Source organism: Strigops habroptila, chromosome Z (assembly GCF_004027225.2).
Source record: "Strigops habroptila isolate Jane chromosome Z, bStrHab1.2.pri, whole genome shotgun sequence".
In the NCBI taxonomy this organism is placed as follows: Eukaryota; Metazoa; Chordata; class Aves; order Psittaciformes; family Psittacidae; genus Strigops; species Strigops habroptila.
Window position 1 is genome coordinate 23,546,798 of NC_044302.2, and position 27,505 is coordinate 23,574,302.

A 27,505-nucleotide genomic window follows, 5' to 3' on the forward strand; every position below is an offset into this window, starting at 1 on the left:
CTTCCGCACACGCCGCCCGCCCCCCACTCCGGGAATTACCACCCCCCTCCCGGCTCGGGGGCCAGGTACACTTGACGTCAGGATGTCTGTCGTCGTTTTGACGTGTAAACACTCATTTCTGTTCCGGCTCCGGAGGGTCTGGGTGCCGCGCAGCCCCGGGCAGCCTCGCCGGCAGGCAGCAAACAGGCATCAGGCAGAGACCCCTCTCCCCGCGCTCACTTAGCAACACATCGCCCCGCCGCAGCCGCGCCCCGCGGCCATGGACCGGCGCCGCTGGGCCGGCCGGTGCTTGGCACTGGCGCTGCTGGCCGTTTGCTGCCTGCCCCGCGGCGGCGGCGCCGGGCGTCAGTTCCTCAACGAATGGGCAGCGGAGGTCCCGGCAGGCGCCGACGCCGCCAGAGCCATCGCGGAGGAGCTGAACTACGACCTAGTGGGGCAGGTACAGCCGCGCACACTGGCGGGCTACCCCGCGCCGGGGCCCCCCTCCGTCCCTCCTCTTCTCCGTCCCTCCCTTTCTCCATCCCTTTCTCCGAGCTGCACCGAAACTTGCGCCTGGCGGCTCTTCGCGGGGCTCCGGGGAGTCTGAAGCGCCTTCTCCCCCCGCCTCCCCTCCCTGGGCCCGGGTCTGCACCGGGCGGGGAGCCCCGCGATAGCGGCGCCCGGCCGGCGACGGCTCTTCCTGAAGGGGCCGGGTAGGGTCGGGGTCTCGCTGAGGAGAGCGGACAGAGCCACGAAGCGAGACTCTGCTCTCCCCGGGGGACCGGGCAGGGTCGGGCAGGGCACCCCGTCTCTCCTTGAGGGGACCGGGCAGTGCACCCCATCTCCCCTTGAGGGGACGGGGCAGAGCACCCCGGCTCTTGCTGAGGGGACCGGGCAGTGCACCACGGCTCCCCGCGGGAGTCCGGGCAGGAGGAGGGCGCGGGCACCCCACTCCGGAGGCTCCGTCGCCATCGCGGATCTCCTCTCCATAAGGCCCTCCCGGCGCTTTTTTGGGATGCCGTGACGTCAGCGTTGTCAAGGATGAGTAACCGCCTTTAGGTGACAGTCCCGTATCCCACCCCCGGGCGGGGGTCGTGCGCCGGGCAGCGCGGCTGGCAGCGCTGGGGACCCTGCTCCTGCCGGCGGAGCCGCGGCCCTGCGCCGGGAGCAGGCCGGGAGCGGCGGAGCCGCCTCCGTCCGGGCGGGCCGGTTGGCCCAGGGCAGCCCATTCCCGACGTCTGCCCAGGCGGGCGGGCGGGCAGCACGTGCGGCCCCGTGTCGTGGGCACGGCCCTGCTCAAACCTGGTGTGATCGCACCGCTGTGGGTTGGTCTTTCTGCCTTTGGAGTCAGGGGATTCGCCCCTCCTGATTTCAGACAGCACTGCTCGGGGAAGAGAGGTGTTTAAACTCACATCTCCGGGTGAGCAGGTACTGTGCAGGTGAAAATGCCTGTTTGGAAGGTGCCTGTACGATTCAATCCTACAATGAGGTTCTGAAGCCACACGGTGTTTTTTACATCTGTTCAGCAGCTGAAACTGGCATGTGATCACATTTAAAACCTGTCTTTTGAAATGTGGCCATGCCAAGGCATGTCCATGAGTATACGGGTCACTACTGCAAGTAACTATGTTACCAAGTACTGTAGTAGGAACGACTGCTACCTGACTAGCTCAGATGATTCCCCCAACTTCTTCTAGCAGCACACGGGCTGCAGTAAACACTCATTACTTGAAGAGCGTTTTTTAGTTTAGATTAAAATACCTAAAGGCTAGTTTCTTGCTCTTTTGTCTTTGAAGCAGAATGAATTCGGTCAGGTCGCAATTGTTGATACTTGTTTGCAGTGGGGAAATACCTCTTGATGGTTAAAGTACACCTGTGTCTTACAGATCGGATCACTCAAAAATCACTACCTGTTCAGACATAAAAGCCATCCAAGGCGGTCTCGAAGAAGTGCCATTCTTATCACCAAAAGACTTTCTGATGATGAGCGGGTGAGTGTTACCTTTATTCCTTGTCATGCTCTGTGTTTATTCTGTCTCCTCATTGCTAGCTTTGCGATGAGGTCACAGGCAGGCTTTCCTTGTTTTGCAAGTCTAAGATATTCAAACATCCACACTCATGCTGAATAATACTTCATTATTCTGTCATTAACGGACAAAGTCTGACCCTCTCTTACCATATTTTTTGCAAGTGCTTTCTAAATTAAGATTTAAGATATGCAGCAATGCAGAGGCTTGGAATTTCAGATGTCTATATGGTAATGATGAAAATACAAACAAGGAACCACAGGGCTTGATTCAAAGTAAAAGCCCATGGATGCACTAAGTTTAATCAGGCCTGTGCAATTACCATGGGAATTAGGTTTGATTTGAAGTGATTGAATATTAAATAATTAAAAAATAGTAGGGAAAAAGGTCTGAGGTTTTGCTGGATTCACTTCTGTGACAAGCTAAAACCCCTTCTCAAAGAATCCACCACACGTTCTAGACTTGCAGTCTTCAGGTACGGTGGGATCCCATGACAGTCAGAGAACAGGCACAGTGGAGAGCCAGGGATCTAAGGATCTCCACCGGTGCAGTAGACACCCTGGTTGTCTGACTTTATTTAAGAGAGAAGCACGTCTTTTTGTAAGTGTTCTGAAAAACTGGGGTGGGTGGCAAATTTAAGGAATGGACCAGAATGCTGTCAGCCTCTCTTAAAAACGATTTCTGACAAATTTCAGACCAACGAAATTTGAGTTTCAAATCAGCATTATTGCAGCAGTGATTGTAAAAATATGGGTAGCCCAAAGCATGAAGTAACCCAGTTGTGAAAACCAGCAATTTATCATATAAGGACAAACCACTTGACAACACGTAATTGGTTATATGGAGGTTTTAAGGGCAGGTGTCATCTAGGAAGAAATATCTATACGTAGCTAGAAGAATTAAAGGAGGGGGTGAGACAGGTTATTTGCCTGTTTTGCTTCAGAATTGTATACTTCCATCTATATGTCCTTGCAAACACTGGTTTAACAGTTAAAGTCTTCCTGGTGAAATTGTTCTAAACTGGGGATGCTCAAGACCACAGCTTTAGTGTAAATTCTACCTTATACCCATACCCATGACCAGATGTTCAATGCGGTCATAGTACAATGTTCCAGAACATTTTTGGTTCCAGCTCCTCCCTTTTTCAGGCTAACTATATCAAATCTGTCTCTCACAGAGGGAAGCATAACTGTGTTTAATATACCAAATTCTAATGCCATAAGCAGAATGGAAGCAATTGTGTTACACACGTTACTGCCAAACATTATTGCAGACTTACATACTCAGATTCAAAACCAGAGTTTCAAAGTGCTGCAGGTGATTTGATAAATTTACTCCAATTTCCCTTTTATTTACCAACTAGTATGCAAATTAACTATGTGAATGAACGAGATGTAATTATGTGATTACATAAGAATATAAACACAAAGCAATCATGTACTACTGTGTACATGGACCTGCCCATGGCAGGGGGATTGGAACTGGATGATCTTAAGGTCCTTTCCAACCCACACTATTCTATGATTCTATGACCTTCTCTCCAAAAAGCTGCGCTTCTTCAGTAATGGCCTATTTAAAAGATTTAAATTCAATCTTTAAAAAGGGAGGGGGAAGGGAATAGCGCTTTTGTTTGAGTAACACCTTCATGATTTTTACGGTATGTGAAGTGTGAAAGCTGGGGAAAACTTGGCTCTCTTCTGAATATTTATCTGTTTCCTATAGATACCCGAGTGTTTGTTGTAAAACAGATAAAGGCTGTGAATATATTGAAGGGATATAATTATCTGGTTCCCTAACTTCTTCCAGTATTTGCAGTAGCTCCACAGCCTACTTTCTTGCAAGATATCTGCAAGGTTATTTTCACTGCTTTATGTGTCTTTGACTGGAGGCTTGGCACAGGGCCTTTGGCTTTTGCTGTAGATGGATGGTTGGAACCTCACCCAGCTGCTGAGTGACAAACATTTGGCTTGTTTTTCTGACATATGTGCTTGGTAGTTTCTCATTTCCCTCAATGCAGTTGTCCACTTCGAAAAAAATAACAAGCATGGAAGTTGTCAATTGTTAATTACTGTTGGGTGATGAAGAGGCCAAGCTCTGCTGTGGGCAGGGAATAGAGATAAAGGTAATTGGTCTAACCTGTGCACAAGTATTTATGGCCCTGGGTATGAATAGGGCAATTTAAGATGCTAATACTTGCGTAGGTATATTCATCTTCTATGGCTAACTGCAGTTTGTAGGGGGTTTAGCCCTGAATATATAGCAAAGAGAATAGTATTAAAGAGCTTTTGGTGAACACGTTTGGAGTAGTTACCATTTTCAAGGGTTTATGTTGTTGTAGTGAATTTTCATTAGGGTCTCACTAGGAAATCACATTTTAATCAAATCAGTGTGATTTTTAATCATAATTTCTGAGTCACTCGTTTCATATATGGTGACAGATGTAAGGATCATAGAGAAAAATAATGAAATTTATTCAGACATTGAAAACAAAAGGTTAAATCCAAATCATCCTCTGCTTGAGGCTTATTGCAGAATCTTGGCCATCTACTGAACCGGAGTTTGCTTTGCTCATTTTGAAGTTGAGATGAAAAGCACCAACTTGATCTGTGTCAGAGTGACCATTCAGATGCTAGCAATTAATAACATTTTATACCCACTTCCAAAAGGAGCACACAGCACAGAAGAAGTATTAGAATCAGAATTTTATTTGGACTGGGTTTAATAGTGCGTTCAAGGGAACTAAGTGGGGTGCACTTTTAAAATGCAGCCTAGTGATTTAGAGATTGCTGTGTGAGTGCACAAACGCTATGCCGCTCGTACCGATGTTCCAGCAAAACACATTGAAGCATTTTGGCTTTCAGTTGCCTGAAATGGAATTATGCTGTGATGAATTTAGTCCAATATTCATAGCTTACTAATTGATCGCACTTCAAAACACCACTGCGAAGGAGACTTGAAGGTCCAGCTGAGCTATGAGTAACAGCATCATTATGATTGCTAGATTAAAGCCAGACATAATCTTTCTCCTTTCCTTGTAAATCCCAATAGAAATAGATGAGGTTTAAAATGTAGGTAGGAGAAAGAAGCAGGCTGTGGTTTTGCTTGTTTCAGTAACCACCACTGCTTAGATAACCTTCTGTCCGTACTGTACATTTGGTAATAAAAGCCTGCATTGTGTGGCACTCACAGGAGTTCTACTGTTTGCTTGTACTTACTGATTTTCTATTAATTGATTCTAGAGTATCGTGATTTCACTGAGTCCTCCTCCCCAAAGTATACTGTACTATAATACAATCCTCTCTGCATCAAGCATTGCTCATTTTGCTTTGGGCATCAAAATTTTGCTGTGTGAGGAAAACTAAGAGAGTCCTAACCTGTACAGGCTTACTTGTCATATCTATGCAAATAATTGTAGGTGTCATGGGCAGAGCAGCAATATGAAAAAAAGCGAACTAAGCGTGCCATCGTGAGAGACTCAGCAGACAATCTTTTCAATGATCCTATGTGGAATCAGCAGTGGTATCTGGTAAGAATTTGTTTCGCTGTGGAACTGGGGAATGGTGAATTTCAGTTGTGCTATCAGCTGCATTATTTTACTAGTATCAGCACGATTGCAGTGAAGGGAGTAAATGAAGAGTCCTTCTCATTAGCATATGCTATAAAAATGAGAGATCTCTGCACATTATATTTTTGGGCAACCTTCTATTTTCCCTGAAGTGTCATCTGTACAAAGACTCTAAAAGCCAATCCAAGCTGCTGCTTAGGATGGGGGTTGATACTAGAAAGTGTAGCAGTTAAAAGCTACCTTTATGATAGTTTTAAAATACTTGCTATTGGCATATTAGTCGTCCCTTATCATGTCTGAAGGTGGCCATCTATTTCTTTATTAAAATTGGTAGTGCAGAGTGCATGCTCTGGGCGAGAACAAAAGCATATGCATGCATATGATAGGCGCCTTCAGCCTCTTGGACTAGGATTTATGTAGAAGTGGGTCTCTACAGCTCACATGTTCAGAACCTCAAGGAAGAGAGATTTCCTGAGCTCTATAGTGCCTGTTTGCATGTGACAACTCAGACATACAGTTGATCATTTATGTTTTATATGGTTTCTTTTGTATTTCCACTGTGCATTCTAGCTGTACCTTCATTCTAGGTTTCATTGCTGTCACTCAGAATAGGGGTGGGATCAAAGGTGGGTGTAACAAATCAAGAAGAAAGGTCAAGCACAAATGTGCCCCAGTTGGCGGCCAATACCTTTCTCTTCTTCAGCTCAGCTTAGAGAAAACAGACCAAACTCTATGCTGTTTGTATAATGTTTTGCCCTCTCTTTCTTTTGTTTGAGCTAGGAAAAATAAATTAGAAACTGCATAGCATAAAATAGTTCCATGAAGATTCCTGGAGACTTCTTTTCAACATAAAAAAGGTTATCATTAAGAATTTAACTTTTACTTGAAGCTGAATATCTGTTTGCTTCTTTGCCTGTTTCCAGTAGGAAGCAGGAAATTTCCAAGATGTCTGTGTTAGACATATATGCAAACACACACAAAGAACAAAAGAGCAAATTGTAAAAAAAGCAATGTCCTACTCTTCAGGAGACATGGTTCCTTTTTCCACCTTTCTATGTTTTTCACTTCTTTTCCCTTTAGTTTTTCAACATTAGAAACAGAAACATGATGCTTACCTTTGTTTGCAGTGCATGTTGATTTTTTTTTCTGATTAAATGCATAAATGTGTTAAATATTTTCTTCCAAAATACATTCCTTGCTTTGTAGTAAATAAATTATTATTACCTTATTATTATGATTTGCAACAGTTTTTAGCTTCATTCAGTGTACCCTCACACATCACCAGAAAAAAGGATTATTTGATGGATTCAAGAGAACAAAATGTGAAACCTCAAATAACTCCCTGAATGGCAGCAGTGAGAATAGAAAGCATAAAATGAAAGAAATTCTATAATAAATTTCTTTAATAAATTTCTATAATAAATTTCTTCTTCTAAGCCTCATACTTTTATGCAGAATTCCTGTGGAAACAAAGAAATGAAAACCTGTGATCAACTAATATAATTATGCACAGAGAAACAGAAAAAAATGGCTGTTTTTTTTTTTTTAACACCTCTGTTTTTATGGGTGTTGCAAGCAAGTTTTCTAAATTAAATGTATGTACTGCAAGTCTAATATTAGAGAGGAAAAATTACCCATTTAGGAGCTACTCTTCAAAGAACTTGCTGTGGAAGAGAAGGCTGTAGATGATTCATGCTTCCAGTTGATTTACCACAGGAACAGTAATGAGGATAGTAAACAGAAAGTTGTGATTCAGCACAGTTGTTCCTAACCAAAGGACTACCTTAATTGTTTTATCCATTAATTACTTTGTTCTGGCTAGCTTGAATGTCAAAGGAGAAAACACATTTGGAGAAAACACAGCTCACTGTACTATGGGGTACTGTCTTGGCTTCTCATCAAGTGAAAAAAACAAACATTAGCAGGTCTGATAATTAACTCAGTGTTCCAAGGTTCATTGGTGCATCCTCACCATTGCCATATTTCTGCTGCCTTATGCCCAGTAAATACAAGATGCTCTTTGTTCAGAGATGGTTTTCAGAGATCCTAATTAAGGGCGTAAACCCTTCAGTGCTGCAACTAATTTTTATTTTATCTTTGCAAAATGTGCACAAAATCTACAAGTTGAGACTGGGATGGTTTAGAGCGTCTTTAAAATACAACTTTAGACCTGTGTAGTGTAAGTGGATAAAAATGTTGATGTATTTTAATCCTTTCTGTCCCACAGCAAGATACAAGAATAACTCCATCCCTGCCCAAACTGGACCTCCATGTTATTCCTGTATGGCAGAAAGGGATTACAGGCAAGGGCGTTGTCATCACAGTACTGGATGATGGCTTGGAGTGGAATCACACTGACATCTTCTCTAACTATGTAAGTTTGGCCATTAGAATGCTATGGAATAAATTAATCAACTGTAAATTTGATATACAGACACTCTTACTCATCTTGCTGTCTGTTCTGTAAGTCAGCTCCTGCAGTACAGAGTCTGAAATATTTGCCTTAGGCATAATTTAGAACCTGGTCTGTGTCACAGGAACTGGAGTGTTACTTAGCAATGATAGTGGGGTGGTTCTTTTGTTGTTTTGTTTTTCCCTCAGTGGATTTAGTTCTCAGGCATGTTTGTTAAAACCCCGTGAAAAATTTATGGAATTGCTGATGCACGTCAAATTCTACCGACTTGATTGCTGTCAATATGAGGCACACCAGATAAACAGATAAATAAATACAGACTCTAGAACCCATTTTGTTACATATTTTAAAATGCATTTTGTAGTTGTCCAAATTAAGTCTGTTGTTCTTTTTGTAACATGTAGGATCCAAGGGCAAGTTATGATTTCAATGACAATGATCACGATCCCTTTCCTAGATACGACCCAACAAACGAAAACAAGTGAGTAACCTCCTAGTGCGTGAACAGAACAAAGCAGCACAGTGTTAATTTGTCTCTTAGAATGTGCAAATGCAGAAATACCTATGTATGTCCATTATGACAATCATATAATAAAGGGAGAAACTTGTGTGACAGAATCACAGGATGGTTTAAGTTCAAAGGGACCTCTGGAGATAATCGGGTCTGAGCCCATGCTCAGGCAGGGAGACCTAGAGCCGGTTGTCCAGGACCACATCCATATGGCTTTTGAATATTTCTGAGGAGGAAGGAAAATCTCTTTTGTTTTAGTAATCTCCCTCTGTTTTAGTAATCTCCCTAGATGTGCCCTGAGTTTCTTCATATCTTTGTCAGGTAAGCTACTGACATGTTTCTGTAAACTGAAGGGAGCTATCTGTTCATGTCACTGTGCATGATTGTAGAATGATACCTCCCTAAGCAGAGTTTCACTTCAGTTCTCTGCTTTGCATTGGGAGTTTTGAAAGAGTATGCTATAAAGGGCTCTGAAAGAGACTGTGTCTTAGAGGAACCTACCAAGGAACCCATCCCTTCAGCTGTTGTGGCCAAGGACGCTCTACTCCAGTTCTGGCGGTACCTTTTGGACTGACAGCATAGTTTCTAGCTCAGTGTGCACAGCCACAGGTGAAGTCATGCTTCTGACCTCATGCGAATTTGACACATGGTCAGACACTGGCGTAGGTTACATTCACTCCCGTGACAATCTTTCTGTCTCTTCTGAGGCATATGAAAGCTTTATTTAGACAGATTTGGCCTAAATATCCTCAACGTAATAACCTAGGAAGTTACAAAATGCTTGAACACAAGACAACCAGCCAGCTCACTTAGTGGACTTGAGTGGCCTGCAAGGTGAGAGAAATTTTCTCTGATGCCCTCTGTAGAGCTACCTTTCTGATATTCTGTGGAACATCTGGATGGGTCTGTCATACCTAGTCATGTCAGTGGTACTTCAGGGAGGGATTTTGTCCATCAGAAAGAGAAGAGAATGGACTTCTTTAAAAGCTGGTACTTGGAAGAAGTCAATTTCTTAAAACAGGGTGCTGCTACTCAATACAGATACAGCAGGAAACTAATGCACTGGTTCCCTATTGTCTATCAGGCAACACAGTAACATCCACAGCATAAGTCAGTGTATGGGGAAAAAAACCAAACAAGCAATCAAAGGATAAATATCCCATGAACAAGACATTTGAAAAATGACATTTCTACTTTGTTACAGTATTATTTAAGAGCAAGAACCCATTATCCCCTTGTTCTGATGACATTATCTCTTAAATCTACCTGTATTACCTCTAATCTTTATTAATAAGTAAGTGGAATTCAGCCTAGAAGCATTCAAACACTTCATTGAATAACAATCTACTATTAAATAATACAGCTCTTCTACAGTTAACACTTTTATGAAGGTATTCTGTATTGTGGAATCAGAATCACCTATGGAAAAAAAGAATTGCATAGAAAGTAGCTGGTTACAAGAAAAATTTGGCAATGATGAAGAACTTTAAAAGCTTAGTTTCTGAAATCCTAAATACTGGCATCTATTGACTTCAGTGTGCCTTAGGTAAGGTATTTATCATCTCCTCACAATGATCCTTTGATCATGAAGTAGATGAACTTATGTTGCTTGAAGTCAAAGAGAAACAAGTATTTTTGTATTACGTAGGTACAGCTCAAAAGCTATTCAGTAGCTGCATTGCATTCATTTAAAGGAAGCCTTCCGCCAAATCAAGGTCACTGATGACTTTTTGTGTACATTACATGGAGATATTATGAGATGTTGTTTGTTCTTGCTATATTTATTCAGACATGGAACGCGGTGTGCAGGAGAAATTGCCATGCAAGCCAACAACAGAAAATGTGGAGTTGGAGTTGCCTATAATTCAAAAGTTGGAGGTAAGAAAACAAAAATTATTAGATGCCTAATATGAATAGAAACCAGACAGATCCTGTGAACTGCTGAGTGTTTTCACCTACCATTAATCTGAGACACCAGTGATTGTTCCTTTTCAGAAAACATCAATCTTGCAGTGTTAGGCTACAAAATCCTGAGTCTGGCCATAGTGCGGAATGTTTCATCTCTATGACAATGTCTCTTGAATGTCAGCACACTGTCTGGAACCTGGTTATCAGTTGGATATAGGCAGAATATATAGCAACAGCAACAGCAATATAGGTGGTGGTGGTGATGATGGTGGTGATAATAGCAGTAGTAGTAGTAGTAATAATAGTAATAATAATAGTAACAACAGTAGCAACATCCTATATTGTACCCAACAACAATAGCAAGAACCTATATTGTACTCAGAGATAAGACGGTAACTTTTAAGGAATGTTAGACACACTTACAATTGCTTATCCTGGAAGGAGGTGGCTTGAGGAAGGGGAGGGATTGAGTAGAGTGAAAGTAAAAACGTACAAATTTATACCTACCCTTGCTTGCAGCATATTGTTTACACAATTACATTTGAAAGGTCATGTCAGTGAGGGTATTCAAACTGCTATGGCTTTTGTTTCAACAGCTTACTTCTCTACTATCATACTAAGTGAATTTTGAAAATAAGTATTCTCGCTTGCCCGTCCATCAATATTGCCATTTTCTTTGAAGTGGTGACTGAAAACTTAATCCATTAGAGGTCTATGAAATAGTTGTGATCAAAGCATCAGTGGCAAATGGTTATTTAGCTCAGAGGAAGATACTTGTATAATGCTAGTTTTTCCATTACTCCCTTTTTCCCTTTTAAACAAAGGGATGATGAGTGGCAATTGACAGTCATAACTGCTGTTCCACCGTTTCAGTCTTATGTTTGTAGGTTCCCATTTGCTCTACTGAGCTGTCATAGATGTCAGTTTTGCAGTCTGCCTTTGCCATAATGCATTATGCTGTCATGCTCTGTTTAAGTAAAATATCTCATTCATAAGAGGAAGACGCCAAAGTTTCAAAGCGGGGGAAAATGGATGAAGCTGCAAAGATGTCTGAACTCCCGCTGTGCCCATATTTTAAGGCACTTGCATCTCCAGAGAAGATTCTTCCACAGTTATTTGCATATGCTCTGTGTTCATTTGCAGATGCAAACTACAGATATGTGCAGGGTGATTTGTCTAGAATAGGAAAACAACAGGATGAAAAGCAGTCCAGAAATCCAAATTACACAGAAAGTTGCTTATACCTGGGCGGGGGAGGAGGAAGAATGGAAAAGTTGAAAGAAATTGTAAGCTGTTATATACAACAAGCTTGATTAAGATAGGGACATAACAAAGAAGTGTTTAAAGAGCAATGAAAGATAGGAGAAGTCTTCAAAAGATTCATGTAAATTTGGAGTGGCTGAACATTGGAAGGCTTTTTTGATGTTCCATGCTATACAGGATTAATTTCCTCACAGTCTTTTTTTCCTTCTATTTTTTTTAAATCCATGAAATAGCACACTACACACTTCTATTTGGCATTAGTTCAGGATGACTTCTTTAAGTGGCTCTTTGCTTGTAGCAATTGCCATACTGAATAAATCCAGTGGTCCACAGCCCATGTCTTCTCTTTGATAGTCAGCAATAGCTGTTTTAGGGAAAGAAACCCTGGCATTTGGAATACCTTGTTCTCTAACCTTCAGCATAAGAGGTTGGTTTAACTTTGTCTTGAGGGGTAAAACAAAACATTCACTTTAGGATGTTTTGTTTTCCATGAAAATACTGATTTTAATAGTCTTAAGTGTTCTCACTAGTGATATCAATGCCTGGACCTGTTCTGAAACCATGATTAGTCTCTTCAGTACTCTGTGCCTGTGAATCCCATAGGCTTTCACTGCGCTCTGTAAAAAAATAAAAATAGCTCTTAAATCCAGTTTTCCAAGTGACACCTTTCAGTGTCCTTTAATATTCACCTCTTGTTCTCTGTAATGCTGAGAAATACGTGTGTATCAATGACTTTTGAAGTAAAACAGGGTGTATATGTTTTACACGTACCTAGCCTTAGTACTGTGCTCCGATATTTCCGTGGTGCTGCCATGGAAATAAAATGATTAAGAAGCTCCATTTTGCAAAGGACTGGGCTGAGAGATCCTGCACAGTGACATGTTGCTAAAAATAGCCGCCTGCCAGGCAGATACATATATGTGTCTGAAATTACTTTGGCTTTGGCTTTTGATTTTGTGGGACTGACGATGGCAGCAAGCATGTGCAAGAACACGAAAGAGTTTATGCAATAGGACATAATTGGAATCTGCTTAGGGAAATATCACTGCAGCCATCAAATCCCGAGTTGATTTAAACAAGCAGGATTTTTGGTGATCTGAAAGACAAGACAGCATTTTTTAACTTGCACTGTTTTCATCAGTGTGTCGTCAGTGTTCTTGCTTTCTCCCTTATTACACTATTTATCTGCAGAGTTGGCTTTGTCTCTTTCTGTGGGAAATATCTGTACAGTACTCTCTGCATTTTCAGTACCTTATTATGTTTTTCAAGCTCACACCCAGAGCTCGCAGTCATTTCCATGCAGGCAGATCTTTGCTCACAGTGCACTGGTATGAGAGCATCTCACAATTCTGAGCCAACTGAAAAATGAGTATTCAAAATGTTATGAGTTTAAGCCTATCCAGGGTAAGTGTTATTTTTAGTACCTGAGGCACCGGAGATGCAGATATACCTTGATTCTTTTCCCAGCTTTGTGAGTGATAGTGGATTAGCAGTGGTTGAGCGGATTAACTCCTTTGTCTGTTTTTGATACTATTTAATATGAAATAATAAAGCCCAGCTTTATCTCGGAAATATTACGAGTCTTAGAGGCCAGCCACACGGGAAAAGGCTTATGCTTACAGTCTTTTTTTTCCTGTTTTATAGTATGAAAGTAATAACAAGGCTCTGAGCTACAAGGGCAAGGTTGTTTATGGTTTTTCCCTCCCCCCCCTTTTTTTTGTTTTTTTCCAATAGAACGACCACATTTTTCCTGCCAGCTTTTGGGGGGGGAAAAAAAAATCTCCGTTTTGTGGAAAATATTAGAAGATGAATCCTCATATTTCACCAATGCCAGTAATGGTGCAGCTGCTGTAGCACTAACTTCCCACATTAAAGAGAACATAGACATTTTTATTGCCTGAAAAAGAGGCTTAATCCTGACTGCTGTGGCTCTTAAATAGCTGTTGTTGCTGGGAAAGCCATGTCATAGTGGGAATTTTGCCAAACTTCTGCTGTCCCTGTCCTCCTCCAGCACTGGACAGAGGTAGCAGTCGTACTGCAGAGCTCCAGTGCTGATGAACCTCTGCCTGCCACTGAATTTTAAGTACCACTGAGGTCAGGCTTGCTCTGAAGAAGGTTAGATCATGCAGTTCCTAATAAAATGTTAATGGCTAGGTATCTCTAGCATCTCGGGATTGCACACAGCAGGAAAAAAGTGGGTAGGAAACAACGGTGGGAATTTTTTGTGGTGAAGGTTGAAGAGCTAGTGAAATACCAGCATCACAAAGACAGCAAAACCGTAATGACCGTGAGGACGAAGTGGTTTAGTCGGAACATTCAGAACTACATCTTTGAACTAAAACTCTCAGAACTCTTAGAGATAAAAGTAATGGTTATAAAACCTATTTCATTTTAGTGACATGCTAGCAGTTTCAGTTTGTTACAGATTCAACAGAGAAGAAGAGTAAAGGAAGAGCTCAATGCAAAAGGAAGAAGCAGGAAGAGTAAGGAAAACATCTTGGCTTTATGTAGAAAGACAGAAAGAAGTAAATAATAGGCAACTAAGATTTTTAGAGGCTTTTTTTTTAATGTTTGTAGAGAGCACTGAGCTCTGCATATAATGGGTAAGTGTACTGTTTCACACTGATGTGAGTTTCTTACATGAAGAACAGTAGGCTGTGCTTGCAGTAGTTACGGATTAATTTTGCTGGAAACTTCACAGTTAACAAAGGAGAGAACAGAATGTAAATACAGTCTGCTTCTTTTTCTTCATTAAGGTATACGAATGCTGGATGGAATAGTCACTGATGCTATTGAAGCTAGTTCAATTGGTTTCAATCCAGAACATGTGGATATTTACAGCGCAAGCTGGGGCCCTAATGATGATGGTAAAACTGTAGAAGGACCTGGAAGACTGGCACAGAAGGCTTTTGAGTATGGAATAAAGAAGGTACGATGCTTAAGAGAAAGATAGAATAAAATGTGGCAGAGAACAGAATTATAAAATGGTTGACACCAGGGGAAAAAAAAAGAAAATGGTTTGTGCTCTTTTTGCTCAAACACATTTAAAGAGGAGGAGATAGATTTAAATAGTACAGGTCAGAGAAATTACCAGCCAGAAAAGCACCGTTAAAGCTTTTTAACTGGTTTTAAGCTGTTACTCTCCACAGGTAAGCTTTCTTTTTCCATCCTCACTTTTGCTGCCTTTGTCTCACCCTGCCACCCTTCTCTGCACTGAACAGTGATTGTATTTCTGCACTGAAAGCCTATAAAATTTAATATAAAATTTCTGCTTTATGAATATTTTGCTGTGTGAAATAGTGATGCATTTCAGCACCCTGTGGTTGGGCTGGTATTGTGTTAATTGCATTAGTTTATAAATTGGTGCGTATCATGATCCAATTAAAATGAAGATAGTAAAAATGCATGATGATGAGTATTGGAAACAATGTTTTTACAGTTCTTTTTTATGTTATCCTCTTTAGATCTGGTTGGATGATAAGTAGGGTGCAAACTGAGAGCTACTGGGAATGTATTAATACTACTTTGCTCTTGCCAGTGAGCTAAAAAAATATCTAAAGGTGGACAGGTACTAATACAGAGAGGAAGACAGATTCAGAGATGGGAGAGGAGAGAAACGGAGGGAAGCTTGAAGGAGAGAAGCCGAAAGAATGGATTTTGGAAGAAGGGCAGTTAACATTAGCAGACAGAAGGAGAGAAGAAAGAAGAGTCTGACAGCTGACACACATACTCTGAGAGAAGAATGGAGACCATAAGGAGTGGGCTGGTGATAAACAGATCTAAGTCCATAGGCAGGCAGCAAGAGAAGAGGGAGAATTAAAGGCAATAATTAGGAAACAAGTGTTCAGTGGTCCTGCTCTGAAAAAGCAGGTTCTTTGGTGAAGAAAGTATCTTTTTTTACAGTTTGTTTTATTTCTCAAGGGGAGCAAATTTGCCCATTCGTCAGGCTTCTTTTTGCAAGGATCTGGATGATCTCCACTCTGCTTAAAGTCAGACAGAGTTGGAGTGGCCACTTTTATCCCTTGCACCTTCATTGCTGGCCTGTATGCTTAGCCTTAAGTGTCTTAAGAGGCATTAGCAGTACTCTTAAATGAAACCAAAGCAAGTATTTACATATACCGGTGCTTTTCTGGACTGCAGCCTTTATTCTCAGAGTAGGATACTATCTAATTTTCTGTAATTGACATAACTTGTTCTTCCCATTTTAACAGTTGCATTGCAAAGAGTACAGTTTGCTTTTTGTTTATTTTTGGTATTTTAAGTGCTGCAAATGTCTTAGCACTTCCTTGAATAATTTCAAATCTCATCTGAGTGAGATGATGAAAATCTGTATTTAACTGCTGTTTCTAATGAATGTGCATAAACCAATAATGAACAACATATGAACTTTTGCTCTTCATGGGAAACTTTTTTTTTCCCCTGAAGGACTAGCACAGCTTTAGACTGGATAGGGTGATACATGTTTCCTTTATGATAGCTCTCATGCTTCACATGCTGTCAGCTGCCAGCATCAGTTGTTAGCTGCTGCTCCTTTTTTACACACTGGAGACAGGAGCAGGGAATGAATGGTTACATCTGCCAACTGGTGTTGCTGGCCCACAGGCCTGTAAGAAAGGATTTTCAGTGAGATGTGCTTGCTAGTTTACTGTGTTCCAGCAAGTAAATGCCAACCATGAAAAGCTTCCTTACAAAAAATGTATTGGTGGAAAAGTCTTATCGTGTGCATCATTCATACTGTTTACATATACCTCTGTGATCACAGGAAAGGCAAGTGGAATAAGTGAAATACGTAAGTTTTTACTTCCTGTTTCTTAAAAAAACAAAACAAAACAAAAAAAGGCTATTTTTCATAGAAATAGTCTGAACCAAAACATCAGCATGTGGGAAAACTCACCTGTTGAACACAGATTCTGTTTTTAATTTAAAAGCATATTCTGAAGAAAGTTGCTGTACCTGAAACGCTAACCCTCGAGCAGTCAAACTAAGATATGTACTGCAGAGTGTGTAGCAGGATACCTCAAGTAGCTGGTTTCTTCTGTCTCTGTCTCCTACAGTGCGCATGGAAAACTGTCCTTTTCTATCTGAAAATGTTTGAAATATCAGGCTTTTTTGGGGGGAGGGGTTGTTAAGAGTACATTACAGAGACTGAAATCTCTTCGATAACTGCTGATTTCCATTTTCTCTAGGGCCGAAATGGGAAAGGCTCCATTTTCGTATGGGCTTCTGGGAACGGAGGCCGTCAGGGTGACAACTGTGACTGTGACGGTTACACTGATAGTATCTATACTATCTCCATTAGCAGTGCTTCTCAGCAGGGCCTTTCTCCCTGGTATGCAGAGAAGTGCTCCTCAACTCTGGCCACAGCATACAGCAGTGGGGATTATACTGACCAAAGAATTGTAGGTGGTTTTTACCAGATTCAGAACAAACATAAAAATGTACTTTATATGCAAGTAACAAGCGAGACCTCTTAAATGCTTGTTTTCAAGTGCCTGCTTTATGTTATGTGTTACAAGCTTAGTGCTTTTGCTTTGGAAAACTGAGGGTTTTGTGATTCAAAAAGTGATTGCATTCCTGGAATATCTTCCACTGTAAAGCAATGGCTAAACAAAATCATTGTGTTGATCTAGTTAAATCAGCATGCTGAATTTGCCTGCTGTTTGTATTGCAGAGGTCTCTGCATGAAGTTTTGTATGGTGTCATTCTTCAGAAAGGGCAAATGAAGGGAGTTTTAGAGGAAAAGCAAAAAGAACCTTTGAAGTTAGTGAGTCAGTACCTCTGTATACCTTGCCATTACCTTTTTGTAAGATTGTGACAGCAGCAGCACTGCTTGTAAACTTTTAAAAGGTACTCAGCTAACAGGCGGACCAGTCTGTGTGCTTTCATTACTGTGTCAGAAATAACTTGTACTGAAGAAAATTCATGTGATAAAATAATGTTGAAGTACCTATAATTTCTGTTCAGCCCTGATGGATGCTAATTTTACTATAAATTACATTGATGGGGATTAAACCAATGTCATTCCAAGTTAGCCAGGAGATATGTTCTTCCTAAGTGGTTTCTCTTCATACCTGAGATGTAGATATATGGGTAGAAGAGCTTGGTATTTAATTTCCAAATAAAGCATATGTTTCATTGCAAATTATAGTTGTTCTGCTGAAGAGGGAGCAGAACACCAATACTAATCCTATGAATAATTTTCTAGCAAGCAGTAATTTTAAATGTTCTAGGCCCAACACAATGATCTGTTTTTATGATTCACCAGTAAGCCTGAAACACTTATTGTGAAACCTGAGAATAAAATAAGATACTTAGTGTGGGAGTATTTTGTTCCAACACAAAGCGTTTTGATACAAAAATTATAGTTGAAGTAAAAAGAGTGGATTGAAATATGAACGTATTTAAACATCCATCACTTTTCCTGCTGGTGAGGAATGTATTGATATGCACCAAGTAAAGGATATATGGTTATGCGTGTGAGTGTAGATATGACTGTATTTACAACTGTTTATTCATGCAGTCTTTTTTGTTGTTTTTTCTGTCAGACAAGTGCTGATCTTCACAATGAATGTACAGAGACTCACACTGGGACCTCTGCATCTGCACCACTGGCAGCAGGAATTTTTGCCTTGGCACTGGAAGCAAAGTAAGATGTCATACAATTACCTTTGAAACTCCTCTCTCTCAGCCACTCCACTATCTTCCCTGAAGTGTTGTCTGTATGAAGTGGCACCATCTCATGCTGCAGCTCCACTTTTTGTCAGTCAGACTTGCTCAGGCTGATGACAAAAATAAGCAGCTGCTTGCCTCAACACCTTCCAAGCAAAGCAGAACCAACATAAGTAATATGTGATGACAGAGGAATTTTAGTCCATTTCATGCATTGGCCACAATTGTTCACTGAATTCTGTCAATAGCACTTCAAAGCAGTGAGGTTGCACATGTATCAGAACATAATTTGAAGACAATAGGTTGCAGGAGTTTAAATGAAGTCTTTAGTCAATTTACAGAAGCTTTTCTGCTGCTGATGAGACATAAAATGGAAGGTACCCAACCTTGACTGTCAGAGCAGGCTGAGATCAGGCAGATTCAGATCCTGTAGGGCTGATAGTCAGAATGTAGGACTTAAAGAGGATAAGAAGGAACAGGACAAGACAAGACAATGACTTTTTCACAGAAAACACATAACGTATTAGGGTGTAGGCTTAGTGCTTGAATGGTGTGGGTTCAGCTCCATTTCCCATTGCACACTCCTTTCATGACATGAGCCAAGATACTTGGGGCCATAGAGTTAACCACAGATAGAATCAAATACCCAGTGAATTTTCAAAGTCCAGGTCCCATAAAGACTGGTGGGACATACTGAAATGCGTGAATAATTTGGAAGAATTTGACTCTTAATTTTGCTAGATAACCTTTCTTCATTTACACAGAAACCTTGTCTACCTGGAGAAATATTGTGAGGATAAGCACGTATATTTTAAGCACTGTATATTTTTAAGCACTGTATATTTTTAAATAATGGAATGCCATATACATTCAAATTGCATTCTGTTGAAGACTAAATAACAATAATAATATAATAATTATAGTTAGTATTATTATTGATATTATATTACTATTATTACTATAATATAATAATAATTGGGAGAAAAATAGCCCTGAAACAATTAACAATTAGGAACATTTTCTCAACAGCCCAAATCTGACATGGAGGGATATGCAGCACTTGGTAGTGTGGACCTCAGAATATGATCCACTGGCTGGAAATCCAGGATGGAAAAAGAATGGAGCGGGACTGATGGTCAACAGTCGATTTGGGTTTGGACTACTCAATGCCAATGCGTTGGTAGATTTAGCTGATCCCAAAAGATGGAAAGGTGTACCAGAAAAGAGAGAGTGTATTATCAAAGACAGAAGCTTTAAACCAAGGTAAGAATTTGCATTGCAGTAACTAAGCTTATGTCTCTTTTATTAAAGCCTGAAGGATAGTATTCTGCCCAGATTACTCTGAACCAAACTAAGAGATTTCTTCTGATTCATTTAGTTTTGCCTTATTGTGTTCCTCAGGGGCAGGCAACGAGCATTTCTTTGCTTGCTTTTTTTAGTGTAAAACTGATGGAAATTGCTAGCATGAAGCTGTAACAAAGATGATTATGTCTGCTTGTGCAGGCAGTGTCTGGATGGATGATACTGTGAGACTGAGCCTAATCAGATAAGCTATGAATGTTTAGACTGCTATCAGAAGATAGATAAAAAGATACTGAAGTCTCCCAGGGAGTTAAAAAAAAATAGAAATCTGTAATAGGTCTTAGCGATTTTTCTCCTGTGGTAGGCACAGTACATGTTGAAATCAAGGTGATAGATTGAGCTTTAGTCATGTGTAGCATGTCTCTTATGAAACACAAATCTCAAAGGCTCACTGAAAAGACTTACCAGCCACATTCAGAAGTGCTCCCAGCATAGTGGGCCTAAACTGAGCTCAACATGCAGGTAAGTTATAATTAGTCACTAAGCTGGTTAATTAAGAAGGATATAATTTTTGTCTCCACTTGTTCACTTACAGATTTGTTGTCTATTAAAACCACAGCTATTTCAAAGATTGAAATTGTACTGTGTGAGTGCATTAAAAATCTTTCTGTAGAAATATATTACTGTGTTTTGGAGTGTCACTGCTTGGTAACCTTATTATTTATACTATTCTACTACCAGTTTGCTTTTGTGAGCTCTCCTTTCCAAAGAGCATTGGCCCAGTACTGATGTATGTAATACTTGCTGTTTATGTATGTTTATTGCAGTCCTCTATGTTACATTATAAAAACAAAGATCCCACGATTCCGAGTTTAGAATAATTTATGTGGAGATTTGGATACCTCATTCTCATTAGAAGTAATGAACTTTGTACAGAGAGAGGTTTGCACAGTAGCTCTTTGTACAGAGAATGTACGGATGTTAGCTTTTCTTTCTTGAGAGGGTGCTGACCACAAAGGGTTAAAACAGCTGTGCCTGCTGCAGTATTTTAACTCCATGATAACAGCTCTTCCGAATATTTGAATGAGGCAACAGTCATGTGATGCAAAGACTTTTTTTGTAGTCTCTGTTGGACAACAAAGTTTTGATAGAAACCCCCGATTATCAGACTTGCTTGCTCCCAGAGTATGTTGCACAAGTCTGTCTTAAGCAGCTCTTATCACTTGATCCACTTAAGTATTATCTGTGCTTCCAGAGCTCCCCATGGCTTTTACTGGAGCATTCAAAAAGAAAAAAAAAAAATGTACAGTTTGTCTTTACTTCTTCCTTTCTTATAATTTTGAAATAGGTGTTAAATGTGTCATTTGCACTTAACATCATGATCCAGAATCAAAAGTTTCTATGCATGATCGAAGAACTCTTGTAATTTTTCCAGATTATTAAGAGCAAATGAGGAAGTCATCATTGAAATTCCCACAAAAGCCTGCGAGGGTCAAGAAAGCTTCATTGCATCTCTGGAGCATGTGCAGCTGGAGGCAACGATTGAGTATTCCCGTAGAGGTGATCTTCATGTCACTCTGGTATCTCCAGCAGGTACAGGAAGCAATTGCATGCTTTGTTTGTGGCATGTAACATTTATTTTCTTAAAAACTACTTCCATGTTCTTCAGTGGTTTAAAAAGAGCTAAGTTCATCATCAGACAAATGTAGTGACCTCCAATGGGAGAGCATGAGTACAAAGCACCCTGGGAACCAGAGAACTGGTTCTCTGAAATCCCTTTTTAGCCTCCATGTGTTCTGGGTTATATTTGTGAGAAGAGGTTTGAAAATCAGACTTTAGAAAATGAAGGCACTGTTTATAATAGGTTTTTGTTTAGCAGCAGGACCTATAAAAACTGAGAGTTCCTGGCAGGCAACAAATTGCAGTTCAATAGTGCTTATCAGCCTTACTATGATTTAACAGACTAATGGAAAACAGGAAATCTGTTTCCCTAGATTTTGTGTAACTGTGTCTTCCCACTGGTGTATTTAATAACATGGTGTCTCTGTTAGGCACCTTTGTACAACTACACTAAATGTGTTAGAATATGGCAAGCCATCTTGAGAATGGCCAGAAATAACACCATAAGGAGAGAAAAAAAAAAAAAAAAGAGAATTACTATGAACAACTTGGTAGAGAATAAGATCTCTTAGGTGAACTGGTGTTAGAAGGAGAAAGACAGGCTTTCAGGTATGAATTTAACCATGAGGCTGATCTAATTTGGTGAAATGAAAGGCTAATCTAGTAATTCAGAGATAATAAACCACTAGAGTCTTTATTCATATCATTATTGTAGGATCTCACTAGGGAGCAGGGTTAAGATCCTGTACATGCAGTGTATTTCAAAACCCTACCTTGTCTGGGATTCCTTTTAAGCCTAACCTTAATTCTTCCTTTTCTGAGTCTACCTTTTATCCTACGGGAGCAATGTCATTGTGAGGTGTTTTACCCTTGACTCTTGGTGGTATTTTCAAATTTAATTCCATCTTAGATAAGTTTTAGTTTGGGAGTAAATATATGGGCTGTCTCTAGGCACATCATGGAGTGACAGCAATAGTAACTCTCATTCTACTTTTATAGAGGTATTTCTCTCCCAGAACACTGTTCTGTTGCCAATATGTAGGAAGCATGGCTTCATCTTAGAAAAACACCCCTTTTTGAAAGACTGACGACAGTAATATGTTCTTCATCTTTGTATGTGTTTCTAAGGGTTTCGCTGAGATGTGCTGCTGCCTCCATTATAGTATCATGTTTCCTTCATGGTTAAACTGTTTTTTGCTTGGTTCTTGCTGTTTTTCCCCTTTTCTGCAAAACAGTACTACCAAATGTTTGTCATTCCTTTTCTGTATTTATGGTGTTACCTTTAAGTATATTTATAGCTTGTGATGAGACTCCCTGGGGCTTCTTTGCTTCTTATTATGTAAATATAGCTCACTTGCTCTCCCATTATATGCAAACAAGCACAAGAAATTTCCTTCTGTGCAGCAGAATCTCTTCTGCTGCAGAAATATTTTGTGAACTGTAGCATTTTTATGATAATAATACCAATGCAAATTCTTTTCACCCTGTTGAAGTCCCAGACTGTAACAGTTTGCACCCACTCACACACCAAAAAACCCCCAAACCCAAGAAAAACCCCAACAATAATAAATTCAGGATAAAGCTTTGGTTTTACAATACTGTGTGAACTGGTTTGCCTTCAAAACTTCCACCTCAGAAGTTTCCTGAACCGTTCATCAGTGGAAAACACTGGTTGTGTCTGACTTCTGTTTCTTATGTTTCTTTATGTGCATCCACTGCTTTTTTGTGTTGGAGATGGAACACTAAGCAAGATGTACCTTTTTAGCATGATCTAATGTGATAGTTTTTATGCTGTTTAAATTCTGCTGCGAAAATAACTAAAGGAACCACTGATGAGAAGTAGCACATTTCCTTCCACACGCCATTATGCAATAGTACATTTTCCAGGTTACCTATGCACTAGATAAAGTGCAAGCTGAGCAATGTGAAAAGTAAAAGCAGTCATGTATGAACAGTCACTACTGTTAATCTTGCACTAATACAGGGACCAGCACTGTCTTGCTGGCTGAGAGAGAGAGAGATAGATCTCCCAACGGCTTTAAGAACTGGGACTTCATGTCTGTTCACACATGGGGAGAGAAGCCAACAGGCACCTGGGTTTTAAGAATTACTGATATGGTAAGTATGTCTATATGTTAACTAGCTACATTTGGAAGCTAACACAGGTGGAAGGATCATTAACCACTCTTCTCCTTAAGCAAGCTACAAGAATTCATTCAAACTAAATCCCCATCTGGATTAAAGATATGGGGCTTTGAGTAACCTTGTCTAGTGGAAGGTGTCCCTGCCCATGGCAGAGGGTTTGGAACTAGATGGTCTTTAAGGTCCCTTCCAACCCATACCATTCTAGGATTCTATGATTAAAAGAAAAAGATAGGGTCAAATTTTCTTGTTCTTTAGATAAATGCAAAGAACCATCCTCATTTCACCAACATGTACCTGTCAAAAAAATTTTGTGCCTGCGTTTCTCACACATTATATGTCACTGAAAGAAATCACTTCATATAATTTTCTGTGATTCATGGAGTGAAATATGTAATAAAATTACCATACGATCAACTATTATTTAGTTAATAGTTTTTCTGCGGAAGAGAACACAGGATGTATCTAGTGTTTTCTTGGTGTGTACGTAATTTTCATTAGTTCTACCTCAGAATGCTGTTCTGATGGATACCTTTCCCTAACTTCTTTCTTAGAGTAATTACTGCTGAACAACATTTAAGGATTAAAGACAAGGAATCTGCAGATAGGAAATAAATAAGGTTATTAGAACCACCTGGGGATATGGATTACAACAGCAAGACATCAGAATAAAGCTGCTTGAAAGGCAACTGAAAAGTCATTCTCTTCAAAGAGAGAGTGATCAAGCACACTCATCTCTGGAGAATTTCACTGAAGTTGTCTGTTAATAAGCTTGTCATTAGGGGTCAGATCCTGCCAGAAACTGAATGCTTCCCATCAGATGCTGAACCTCCAGTCCCTATTGGCCTCAAAGTATAAATAGGAGGATAATGCCAAGTGCTAAGCAGATGGACAAGGCAGTAGAAGTAAATATCATTATCAACAGTGTAGTGTTAATGCTGCAGGCTTATAAATAACCCCATGGTTACGGATATGGATACATGGTTACAGATATCCTGCTCTTTGTAATCAATATCATGCATTTTTTTTTAATGAAGTTAAGAGCATTTTGTTGGCAATTATCTCTCATTTTCAATTTTCAACTGAGAGTTTTCTAAAACTTATAATAAACCAAGCATTTTGTCCTCAAGATGTAATGTACTCTTTCTTCAGCTTGTAGCATTTTGTGATTCTTGAAATAAGTGGAAATCACAGATTCCCATACAAAGTTACTCATAATTTAGTTGTCATGTGCTCTGTGTATGTTAACGTTGGTATAGACTTCTATTAGAAAAGAATAGCTTCAGCCTTTATCTTCAGTCACTAAATGACAGAGCAAAAATTCTGAAAGAAGCTTTGGTAAAATAAAGTTTCAGAAGTCTCTGTACTTGTCTCTTCCATTTTCTACTGCTTAAATACCACTGCCAAACCTAATGGACAAAGCTGTCTTTCAGGTTGCTTTGCACATCACTGCAGAATATTATTCCAAATTACTGTTCCAGTGGTAACTTTTGTGAGGAAATTGCCAAGGAATGGCTTAGTGAACGAATAGTAATAACACAAATTACTACTTCAGTGATTTTTAGCATTCTGTGTTATGACAAAATTCCATTGATGCTCACATGATTAATTAATAATTATGTTGCATCAAAGTGTGACATTTGGAGTAGTTAAGCCATTGTATTAAATCCCACTTTATGATATATCCTGTCTCTAATATCTCTCTCTTTTATGCTTATAAATAATTGTCCTAATTTAGATACTGAAAGCCTTATAATTTATTTTAGTCACTTTTGTCTACTTTACAATCAAGTGTCCTGTTTCCTCTTCTTATGTCCTGAGAACCTATGCTAATACCATGTTTGTCTTTTAGTCCAGAAGAATGGAAAATGAAGGAAGGATTGTAAATTGGAAATTGATTTTGCATGGCACTGCTACACAGCCTGAACATATGAAGCAGCCACGTGCATACACATCTTACAATGCTGTGCAAAATGACAGAAGAGGAGTGGAGAAGATGACAGATTTTGTAGAGGTAGTGTTCTGTTAGGTTTTTTTCCTTACCTATTTATTTTACAATTTATAAGAAAATGGTATTTTTTCCTAGTAGGAAGACATGTACTCATTCTGTATTCATTTCTTCTAGCCCCTAACCACTTTTGAGTTGTGTATTGTAATTTTGTCCATGTCCACAACTGGTATTTTTATTAGTCTCTGTTTTCATATGCCAATATCAAAGGGGTTTAGAATAGTAAGAGGATATTGTTACTAAAACAGTAAACTCAATAGCTAATGCAGTTGAGTGGTACAAGGAGGAGGTAGACATCTCGGACAGATACACTAAATTTATCTAATTCTACTGAGAACAAGTGTCACATCCAAAAGGAGCTTTGCCTGCTGGAGTGCTCCCAGGAAGTTTGGGAGGAGGAAGACACGACAAAAGTCAGGGATTCACTGACTCAGAAGGTTTCTTAAATGGATGGGTTGCTGCTAGCTCCTTTGTCACTCCTGCTTTACGTATCAGGTAGAGTGCTCTAAACGTACTGCAGGCTTCTGAGAGTGACAGTTAGTTTGTTTCTGGATGCACAGGGTGGTAGTATTGTATATTTTCACAATGCTTGATTATGTCAACATCTTCAGAATACTCAATTAATCACATAACCACAATAATGTCCATAAAGTATAGAGAGATGGACCTTCCTCAGCTGGATTTGAAGGAGAAGATTGAGGGAGACATGATTATGGTCTTTAAATACATTAGAGAAGTGTCCGCAGGTGTAGCAGCCATGCATATGAAAATAAATCGGAAGAAATATGCCAGTATGGGAGGCATAATAAACACTGTTGAAACAAGGTTATGCCTCTCACCAACTTCTCTGTACGTCTGTATCTGGCATTAGTCTTCCAGGGTTTCCAAGGCGTATGTCATGGCCATCTGTTAGCTATAACACCTACAGAGAAGGTAATATGGAAGCACTGGTTCACCAGGGTATGTGGCACAATCAATCAGTGCTGCCATCACCACTGCATATGCTTCCTTCAGTTACACTGCTGAGGAGCTGTCTCTCCAGAAGTATCTCTTAAGACTGGGACAAATCCTGCTATAAAATGACATGTTGTAACCTGCCAATGTGGAATCTGGATTTATAACTTCCTACGTTGGATGTGGGGTGGAGGGATTTGACAGTTTATAGAATATAGTCCTTTGATAGTCTCTTTTGGTGTACAATTGTCTAGTTTTTTCTTTTCTAGATGCTAAGTGGCTCCTGAATGAAAAACCAGCATCTACCCGCACATATATAAAAATAGATAACCAGAGCAAATCTGAATCTAGTTGGTTTTCTCTGTCACCTAACTTTTTTTATACTAATCTGTATTCTAGGACCATACCACACAGGAGAACCTGCATGAAAAACCCAATGTCACAGAAAATACCAGTAGTAGCAGTGACAAAGCAGAAGATGAAATCCCATCAGAGGCTATGCTACATTTACTGCAAAGTGCTTTTAGCAGACAGATGGCTCAGAAGCGACTGCCAAAGAAGACTGCAAGTGAGAAGTTAAACATTCCATATGAGCACTTCTATCAAGCCCTCGAAAAATTAAACAAGCCCTCCCAGATGAGAAACTCGGAAGAAAGTCTGTACAGTGACTACGTTGATCTTTTTTACAATGCCAAACCGTACAAGCATAGAGATGATAGACTGCTGCAAGCCTTGGTTGATATTATAAATGAAGGAAACTAAACTATAGGGTCTGGCACTGAGTTGGAAATATTCATTCTCCCCGCCTCACTTGTAGTTTTTTTTCAGAAGTCTATTGTATGCTCTAGTTGTGTGATTGCTGCTTTGATTGCTTCATATTTAATACAAATATCAAGGGAACCCCCCCCCCGAAAAAACCGTGTGTGGGAGGATAAGGCAGTATACTGATGCTTTTTAGTAATATCTTTTTTCAAAGCCTTTCTTCATTACCATCAAGAGTAGATTTGCCCCCTCAGGCATGAAATCCAGTAGTATTCCCCTGAAAACTCTAATGCTCTATTTTAAACACTTTTCACATTACTTATTCTTCTACCCTATTCACTTAGCATGCAGTAGGATTCAAACCTTGAATTACCAAGCAGTT

General features: G+C 40.0%; 1 protein-coding gene across 2 annotated transcripts; it reads left to right on the forward strand.

Moving 5' to 3' along the window:
* Window positions 1-40: 40 nt before the first annotated feature.
* Window positions 41-27,208, forward strand: PCSK1 (proprotein convertase subtilisin/kexin type 1). 2 transcript variants are annotated; one of them, XM_030470593.1, is made up of 14 exons: window positions 41-439; window positions 1,866-1,970; window positions 5,422-5,532; window positions 7,799-7,945; window positions 8,389-8,465; window positions 10,285-10,373; window positions 14,423-14,595; window positions 16,853-17,065; window positions 18,212-18,312; window positions 19,365-19,598; window positions 21,073-21,230; window positions 23,242-23,375; window positions 25,252-25,413; window positions 26,761-27,208. In XM_030470593.1, the coding sequence occupies exons 1-14, from the start codon at window positions 260-262 to the stop codon at window positions 27,121-27,123; spliced, it is 2,247 nt and encodes a 748-aa protein (XP_030326453.1). In that variant the 5' UTR covers window positions 41-259; the 3' UTR covers window positions 27,124-27,208. The 2 variants fall into 2 exon arrangements, with proteins under 2 accessions (XP_030326453.1, XP_030326454.1); XM_030470594.1 differs by lacking the exon at window positions 5,422-5,532 and having other exon boundaries at window positions 116-439.
* Window positions 27,209-27,505: the final 297 nt, after the last annotated feature.

What these genes read in the sequence shown, in the direction of transcription:
- PCSK1 (XM_030470593.1), top strand. Translation starts at nt 260, where the DNA reads ATGGACCGGCGCCGCTGGGCCGGCCGGTGCTTGGCACTGGCGCTGCTG. An exon ending in ACTACGACCTAGTGGGGCAG is followed by an intron (nt 440 to 1,865) that starts GTACAGCCGCGC and finishes TGTGTCTTACAG; the next exon opens with ATCGGATCACTCAAAAATCA. An exon ending in CTGACATCTTCTCTAACTAT is followed by an intron (nt 7,946 to 8,388) that starts GTAAGTTTGGCC and finishes TGTAACATGTAG; the next exon opens with GATCCAAGGGCAAGTTATGA.